At 39.2% G+C, this 9,623-nt stretch overlaps 1 protein-coding gene across 2 annotated transcripts in view; it reads left to right on the top strand.

Moving 5' to 3' along the window:
* The window catches only part of rpz4 (rapunzel 4), a 7,125-nt gene extending 754 nt beyond the window's left edge, over nt 1-6,371 (top strand). The window contains exons 1-2 of one of the 2 annotated variants that reach the window (XM_020625059.1): nt 961-3,773; nt 3,970-6,371. In XM_020625059.1, coding sequence (XP_020480715.1) covers nt 3,989-5,164 — 1,176 coding nt within the window. In that variant the 5' untranslated portion in view covers nt 961-3,773; nt 3,970-3,988 and the 3' untranslated portion in view covers nt 5,165-6,371. Of the gene's footprint in view, nt 1-960; nt 3,774-3,969 lie in introns of those variants that run through there. The other variant, XM_020625058.1, reaches the window with a different exon arrangement.
* The last annotated feature ends 3,252 nt before the right edge of the window (nt 6,372-9,623 follow it).

The following is a 9,623-nucleotide window of genomic DNA, read 5'->3' as shown; positions in this document are numbered from 1 at the left end:
CCACTTGTGCTGCGTTGTAACCAAAACCTCATCTGTGGTGTTAACGTGCGGTGTTTGTTTGGCTGTCCTTCGGCTGTAAAATGAGACAATTAGAGCCCTTGTACATGGACTGATCAATACATTTTCCATTAGGAGGGCGCATTAACGGAGCGTTTATTTTTTTCATGCTATCAAAGGGAGGGCGGGGTTTGGTCATCTTTCTGTTCAGATGCGCTGTGGCACTAACATAAATGAAGCATTAACTTTTTGAACTCTTTCAAAGCCTTTCTGTGTTTTCTAAAGTACTACACCGGATGTTTCACTTGAGTTTATTTTTATCGCAACTACAAATGCTGTTGAATTAAATTGTCCCTATAAAATATTAAGAATGTAACTGCTGCATGCAATCAGTAGCCTACATTTCATAAACAGTGGTGAAACAAGTATTCACATCCTTTTCTCCTACCAGTATAATATTAAAATACTCCACTGGGATTAAAACCCTGCAGTTAAGTGTAGTCTGGAAACTGTAAAAAGTACAGCAGAAAAAGTACACTGACTGATATTTTTATATATTTCTGATATTGTTAATACTGATGCATCATTCTAGCTGGTTGAGGTGGCGCTTACATATTATTTGGTAGTTTAGGCCAGTGGTTTCCAGCCTAGGGGCCATGTCCCTCTAAAGGTCACAAGACAAATCTGAGGGGATGTGAGGTTATTAATGGTTTTGATTTTATGAATTTGACTTTATTAATAGGCTCACAATTAGCTGATGGAATGACATCAGATACTCCTCCTGGGGCCTGTACAAAGTTTAAAAACATTAAAACAAGTAAGATAATTACAAACACAGCAAAAGAGGGGAAGCAGGATGAAGAAACAACATTGTTTTGGGAGCCATTTTGTATTCATTTTTGGAATTTTCTTCTTTTTTGTGAAATATTGGCCAGTTTTACTCCTTGAACAGGTAATTCAGATGTGACAATCACTATTTGAATCCCCAACAACAAATTGTAAATAAATAAGACTATCATGTGTATTTTTATGTAAAATCTCAACCTGTAATGTGACTGCTAATTATAGCCTGTCTAGGGCCTTGTAAATTGTATAGCTTAATATTTCCCTCTGAGAGGCATAATATGGAAATAGTCCAGTACAATACCTCAAAATTGTACATAGTGACTTTTTGAATGAGTGGAATAGAAATGAGAACCTGATAGTTTGTCTATAGCCTGGCATTCATAGCTGTTATGTGAGCTGTGTATAGCAGCTTTTTGTCTCTGAAAATGTGATTTCTTTAAGCACTTCTGTGTTTGAACTGAGGTGCTTCACATGCACTCAGACTGCAGTTACACAGCCCATGGGCCCCTGAGAAACACAGATAGAACATCAGTGGATAATAGGAATCACAGTTGTAGTTTGGTCAAATCAAATAAGATACAGTAACTGTAAATGCTCTAGCATCCTGATGGAATCTTCTGCACTTTGCTGTTTTTGTTCCCAGTTCTTAATGTAATACAATGGTAACAGCTTTGTGATTGACAGTCAGTGTGCTCATTTAAAAGGAAGGTTTGATCTTCTGGGACATATTCCCATATTCACATTCCTGCCAAGAGTCCAATGAGAAGCTCAGTACCACTCATATCGGTGCACTAAACATGAAGCTACACCCAGCATGCAGTTAGCATAGACTGGAAAGAAGGGGAAACTGTTAGCCTGGCTCTGTCCGAAGATAAAAACATTCACCTTGTTAATTAGCAGGTTATAGTTCATGTTTAATCAATACAGACCTGAAGAGTAACAGTGATAACTTGCAGTTTTTCAGTGGTTGTGTGTTGAAACTCCATGAAGTCACCTTTTTCAGACAGAAAATAGGCCTAGCTGGCAAAGAACCCAAGTGAAACTGCGGTATATTGTTTGATTGCTTTGTACAGATTTAACAAACCAGATACTGTATGTGTTAATTTGTGATCTTTAGATGTGCTAAGATAACTGGCTGTTAGCTGTAGCTTCATATTTAACTACAAAAATAAGAGTTGTATCCATCTTGTCCTCTGACTTTTGCAAAGAAAGCAAATAAGCAAATACATAATAGGTGATTTCTTCTCATTGAAACCTTTAGGAGTTCAGCTACAGAATATAAACCCCCTGGGACAGTGCAGACCTCAGCAGAGAGTCCAGCTAGATGACAGATTATTTTCCATTGTCTTGTTGCCGTGGTAACTTGCTGAGTTTCACTGGAAAACGCACCCTTGCCCAGCAAGTTTAACCTCTTCTACTTAATCACTTCCCATGCTTGCTGCTCTAATATTGACTGGGCTGTCTGAGAGAGAAACAGCAGTATTTCTTTTCTTTCAGCTCTGGCTTAAAGAACTGGACATGGAAGCCAGAAATCTGAATTTAAACCGGTGACAGCAGGTTTATTGCCAAGGACCGCAAATGTACATAGACAATGATTGTGCAACTGAGTTAGTGAAGCCTGTGAATATTTGTACTATCATTTTATAGCAAAATGTGATTTCCACCCAAGTTACATATTTCCAGTTTTGCAATTGGACATGTCCGAACATGTCCATGAAATCAATCTGCTCTTACACTCAGATATTCCTCTGGTTCCTAGCCTTTGGGAGGAGATGTTTAAAATTTTTCCAGATTCACTGGGCTGAAAAGGCACAAGAAAGTAATTCCTTCAAATGAGTAATAAGCTAACATTACTGAATACTTGCTTTTTAATCTTTTCTATTGCTATGTTAGGGCCACTGAAAACAATCATTTACTGTAACAGAGCTTATTCACAGACAAAATAAACATCTGACAAAACAGTCTTAGCTTAAAGTCCAGTTAATAGCTTTTCCTGGACCTTTCAACCATGTCACATATCTGTCTTCTTCTGCAGCTTGACATGAAAACTAATCTGCATATTGAGGGTTAGATGAGAAGACCGATACCAGCTCATGTTTGTAGGAGCTGTAGCCAGTAGCTAGTCAACTTACCTGACACCATCCAAAGCTAACAATATCAACACCTCTAAAGACCACTGTTTAACACCTTTTAACCTGTTTGATCAATCAGTACAAAAAAATAAAGACTCTACTCGACAAAGAAGTAGCCTACCATATATTCCTTAATATGATTATAATGTGTTTATTTGCAAATTGTAGAGGTGGCAGATTTTGTTACTTTTGTCCTGCATTTACAGTATTTATGCTAAGCTAACATGAGTAGCTGCTGGCTCTAGCTTCGTGTTTAATGCACAACTACGAGGGCAGTACTGATTTTCTCTTGCAACCTCTGGCAACAACATGGATAAGTATATTTCCCAGAAACGATTCCATATAGGATAAAAGTTGCTCATTGATTTAAAAATAGCAGAGACAACATGCTGGCTAAGTAAAGAGATGCAGTGGCACATAACTTAGTTTTTTCCACACTAGTTGACTTGAAGCCAGCCTGTATCCTCCATGTTGTCCTGATATTCCAACAAGCCATACTGTGCTAACAGAAATCTTTAAGATACATAACTGCTGTTCCTGTTTTGCCAAGATGACCACTTAAAGTTTCAGTCAGTCTTTTGCTGGAAGTGTTTATTTTATACAAATAACATACACATACATACCAGTCCTCTGTCACTGCTGAATTCTCTTTGGATTGTTGACTCATTGCTCACTGGGTGTGCCCAGCAGCCAGCGCTCAAGCTCATTTGGCTGTTTCTCTTGCTTCTTATCAGTTTTTGCTCTGTTATAAGAGCAGCAAGCGAGAAGGCCACAACCCAGCAACACTGGGACAGAGCTGTAAGTAAATCTACAAAGCCCAGCGTTTGTTTCTGTCTCTAAAGTGAAATGGCCGATACTTTCTGCCTCATTTTGATCCTTTTTTTTTTTTTTTAGCTCAGATTGTATTTTACTTTGTTCTTAGAAGGGGTTTACTAGCATGAATATCACAGCAGGACCAATTTTGACTGTCAGTATTTTTTCTCTTTTCTCTCAGTCAAGCTACATCAGCAAAGATGGCAAACGAGCTACAGAAGTTTGTAGCAGAGAAGAAGGATTTAGTGGAGACCGTGATGGAGGTTTTTGAACAGGGCGCTGAAGTAGTGGCCAGCATCGCTGGTGACCTCTTCCCTATTTTCTCCATCGCTGCTCCAATTGTTAAGCTGGCTCTGGACAATGTGGAGAGCAAAGAGGCTGCATACATGAAGGAGCAGTTCCAGAAGGTGCGAGAGCGTCTGGAGGTGATCTCCGAGGAGATTCAGCGGATCAACGATGAGATCAAGAAAAATGGAATAGATGCTGTCTATTTCCCAGCAGAAGAGAACATCACTAATCAGTTCAGGAAGTACATGGACATCCTCAATGCAAAACCCAAGTTCAGGGAGGTCAAGAAAAAGCTTTTCCTGGATCATTTTGCCAAGACAGGTGGTGATAAAAACCTTCACATCCTCTACAATGCTGTGACAGGAGACAACTTCTCAGGGGAGTCTGTGCTCGAAATCACCCTGAACTACGAGGAGAAAAGCCGCCGGCCGATGGAGGAGTTCTGTGCCAGGTTGAAGAAGCTCTTCTGCATTGGGCTCATTGCACTGTTGGGCCATGCTGCGCTGAAGGGGTATGATGAGGACGAGGCACTGCTGAAAGACTGGAGTGAGAAGATGAAGACTGTCCAGGAGAAAATGAATGCTGTGATTGAAGACTGCATCGTCAGCTTCCCCAAACAGGCCGAGCTGGATTCTCATCGACTGGTGAGAGACCAGTCACATTTAACCAACCAGCAGTTAGCTGATGCTATCATAGAGAAACTGAAGAAGAAGTATGACTGGGTGGGCTGGTCCGTGCGTATTTTCAGGGCCCCTTCAGGCTTGTTTGCCAACAAGAAGGATTTCCACTGCTCAACAGGGAAGAGCCGCTTCCTGGTCTCTACATCAGATGAGAAACTTAACGTGTGGGTGTCCTACAGCTCCTCACCCGAGCCTGTGGATAAGAATCACATCCAGCAGCTGATCCAGAGTCAGAAGAAACTCACAGTGGTGAGTGTAGCAGAGCTTCTGTTTGAGAAGTTACCTGGTGCCTGCGTGGTTCACACGATCAAAACCACCAAAGACCTGGCCTGCTCCTGGAGCTTCACCGATGAGCTCCACTACTGGGAGGATCACAAAAACTTCTACGTCTGCGTTCACTCCGCCTGAACTTTTAGACACTAAAAAGTCAATTAATGTTTGTAGGCTACTTCGTATTTGCACAAATAATCACTCTATTACTGGCTCTCTTCTTGGCCTTAATAGTGAAAAATTACACTGTATGTGCCTTAAATTCAAGTCTTTTGGATGTGAATTATTCTCTTTTTCTAAAAATGTTTGCTGGGAATTTCTTGCAGACAGGAAGTGCAACCACTTTCTTTCACTCGTAGTAATAATCTTTGTGATGCAGCTGTGCTTTTACCAATATCCAAACTGACAGTGTCTTAGAAATTCTGGCATAAACTCTACTGCTGCATTTTCTACTGTTACAAATGTTGGGACCAAGTGACTGTTTTGTTACAGTAGGATGTGCTGGAGAATGTGTTGATTTAGAGAATCCAGCTGTCACACAGAGATTATATTTTGCTGGTAGCGATAAGCAAGGACCTCGCCCTGTTGAGGACACATATACCGAGTCTACAAGAGAAAATAGCTAGAGACATTTACGGAGACCGTCAAAGAAGCCTTAAAGCTTTTGTTTTGATTTCACTTCTTGTATCATCTGACATGAAGTGTGAACCTTGTTACTGGCTGCTGAACAGCACGAACAAGGTACAAGGGTGAGACTTTATTTACACACCCTGCCACAAACATGTCGAGGTGTAGTGACGGCATCACTTTGTTTACATACACATGCCTGGCATAGCTCTTCTGTGTCGTGTTTTAGTGTGTGTTCTGCACAACACAAAATGGAAACTTAGAGCAAAACCCTCAACTTCATTAACTTTGTACATTTCTAGAGGCTTTAGTTTTATATAGGAATAAACAGCTTGTTGGATTTTGGACAGGGGATTTGGGATCGCTTCCAAATTTGTGTAACCTGACACTGACATTGCACTGTGAGAACAAAATATGTTGTGTACACACCTTTGTGTGCTTCTTCACACCTTGTATACCTGTCTGGTTTGTTTCAAGTATTTTGTGTGTTCTCCTCTGCAATCTGTACATTTCTTCTTTGGTTGTGTGTTGTTTATATGTTATCACCTAATTGCAATTAATTTCTTTGAACATTTTATTATCTGGCAAAACAAGCTATTGAGGGAGCGTGTTTAGGTTGCTCTTTTGTTTTATATGATTTGTGTTTCCACATAGTACATTTGGATTGTCTGTGTCTCAGATTCCAAATCTTTTGGGCACGCCAAAGCAAAGAATGTAATAAATGTTTCAAATAAAGTCATAAATCACTTGTTTTTATATTTTTGTGAATGAAATTGTAAGACACAGACATTTGATACACTGAATGAAGTCTAAGATAATTGAGCATGGTTTTGTGGTTAGTACAGTATGAAAGTAAAATCTGACTAAACTTGTATAAGAGGTGAAATCCATAGATGTTGCAATCAACAGCTAACTGAAGCCTGAAATAAAGCTACTGAAAAAAATTAATAGTGTTATTTATGCAGTTATTGGCCAAAAGACTAACCTCAAAATGTGTGCATTCAATACAATTCAATTCAGTGTCACATGTTCACATAAATTTTAGTTTCCTAAATGGTATGGCATTCAATACTAGGTGAGAGAGAAAGGGTATTTTGATTTTCTGTATGTCCTGCACATATAGTGAATTGACAATAAAAGTCTTTGATCTTGATCTTGATCATGATAAACATCCTGATTAATGTCCCAGAGAGACAGAAGAAATAACTACTACTGTATATCACATCCCACTCCACCAACAGCGTAGACAAAATAGAGAAAAGAGAAAAAAAATTATTTTTGCTTAGCTAGTTTGGAAACACCCATAGTGCTCTGTCATTATGTGGTTGTGGTTTTTCTATCTTTGGTGCATAAAGACTCATTTCCCTGCAGTATATGACACTTGTGGATCAAGTGCCTCAACAGAAATGAACAAGTGTAGCAGAAAACAAGTGGGTCAAAAGTTGTTGTCCAAATGTATTTTTAGACATAAAATTTGTTTTGTCACTGTACATGACAAAGTTTATACATAAACATTGGTTTAAAATTTTGTTTAATATTTGCATTTCATTATTTTGACTATATATTCAGAGGAAACACTGTGACTGTTAAACTGAAAGCACCCACTACCCACAGTGCACAGAGATTAACCCTCCATCACAGTGAACCCAACATAAATTTGGCTTTTGACCTTTCATGATAGCACAAAAATAGCCAAATAAATCAAATGTACAGCAAAGGAGCCATTTACACAGCTTCATCACATAATTCTTATGACAAAAAGGAAACAAATATTGTTTGTGGTGATGAGCTGTCCAGTTCACTAGAGACCACGCTGCTTTGTCTGTCATGCTAAATAGATGTTGTCCACTGCACTGGATCCCAACCCCAGACCCCAGATGATAAAAAAAACCCTGTTCTTTTACTATTTTCTAGTGAATTGCTCAGTAGTTTTACAGTACATAAAAAATATTCAAATTAGCCACTCAGCGAAGGTAAAATTCATGCTTTTCTTTAAATATTATGAGAAGTGGGTTGAATTTGATTAGCATGGTTTATGAGGGTGTTGAAGTTTGGGAACCTGTGGTTTAGTCTATATGAGTTCACAGTCAAGGTCATTTAATCATTTTATATAGCTCTTTATCACAAGCAAGTCTCAACAGACTTAAAGGAAGAAGAAGAAAATCTGACCAGAAGAGAAAGAAAAGAAAACCTGACTGTGATACCCCAAAATCCTCCTGAAATACCCTCAAAGAAAAGCAATATTGCAGAACATGTAAAATGTATAATAACATGGACAATGGCAGGAGAGAAGAAACCCAACTGAGAGACAGGATTCTGTCCCAGCATAAGAAATTCTAAAGAGCAGGAACTTTGGCTCAGACTGTGAAAAGCGAACCTGGCTTACAGAGGAGACAGACCCTGCTGTCTAGATACCTGTTTGCCAGTGGAACAAGACTGAGATGGATTTTAAACTTTCCCTTTGCTTCTTAAACCAAATTTCCACTGACCCGCCTGCATCAGCGCTCACTGAGCTAAGGCCCACATACTGCTTCATCAGCAGTTCTGAGAGAAACAAATGAGCCTGAAAATGATCAACACTGACAAACATTTGCAATATTGGAAGAGGTTTGAGAATAACTTGAATATATTTTAAACCAGAAATGATTTGGTTTTTGGCCATTTGGGGAAGTCAGAAACAAACTGTTAATACAATGCTGACATACAATATATGGTGAACTTGTTAGTGCCATTTTCCTATTTAAACATCCAGCAGACCATTAGCATTGATGGGGAGACATGTTTCTTTGCCAATATTCACTCTCTTTGTAGCTTTATTTTGCTCTCCACAAATAGGGAAGGAAATACCTGCTGGCTGCCTAATGTTCCAAAGTCTCTAGCTAGTCTCCAACGTAGTCTGTGCACAGTTTTGCACTTAGCAGTTTTTGAAGCTGGTTGTATTTCTTTCTTTCTTTCTTCTGGAATCAGCTCTCTGCCACCATGTGGCCAAACATTTCTCTAATACTCTCTAATAATCAATGTTATGGCATTAGCTTCAAATAATTTGAGTTATGCCTTTTACTCTGTCTTCAAACACTATGTTTTCACTCCACCTCTTGGTCCCCTCCTTCACCACTGTTACTGTGATCCTCTGTCCTCCTTCCTTACATACCAGTGTCTGAGCAAGACCCAACAAGCCTCTGTGGAACTGCTATTTGACAGAGACGCTTAAGATGTATCACAGTTAGGTCTGGTATTATTTTCTAAATGCATCCTGAGGCTTCTTTCAGATGTGTTCATACCTCTGGCCTTTGAAACACTGTGCGAGCAGAGACTTCAATATCTGTATTGCACTGGAAATCAAAAAATGACTCCAGCACAAACTATGCTAAGCCTTAAGTCATCATCTCCACCTCTCCTGTATTTCAAATGACTCCAGACTAGATTCACTTCCACTGTGGGAGCGAAACAACTGTATGGTCAAAAGTCTGACTCTCAGTGTGTTCTCGAGCAAAGCTCCTACCTCCCAACTGTTCCGACGCTGCATATATACAGTCAGCAGCTAAATAACACTGTTCTGAGTATCGTTTTTAATGTATCACTCACAGCAATGCTTTCTTTTACAGACATGCTCTAATACCTAAATTAAAACAGAGAAGCATGTGAATTTATCACCATGAACATTTCACATGAATCCATACAATGTGCTGTGCTTGTGAACCGATCAACCTTTTATGCCCTGTTCATCAGTTTAACTAATGTAAACACACTCAAAAAGCCATTGATAGCTCACATGTAGGTGTTTCCTAGTCCTAGTCTTTGTTTCAAAAGACCTGTCAAACAATTTGTGAGTGATATGATCTTCCAATTCAGTGATTTGAACTGTGGCACTAGGAGCTGTACTTTTAAATACTGGTTACATCAGTAGTACATGATACACCTAGACATACCAGTAGCTACTAGGTCACTCCTTATGTTTGTAACTGTATTG

The sequence above is a fragment of the Monopterus albus genome, unplaced genomic scaffold (genome assembly GCF_001952655.1).
Source record: "Monopterus albus unplaced genomic scaffold, M_albus_1.0 scaffold344.1, whole genome shotgun sequence".
Taxonomy (NCBI): Eukaryota; Metazoa; Chordata; class Actinopteri; order Synbranchiformes; family Synbranchidae; genus Monopterus; species Monopterus albus.
The sequence above is the reverse complement of the archived record's forward strand: the minus strand, read 5'-3'. Positions and strand labels throughout refer to the sequence as shown.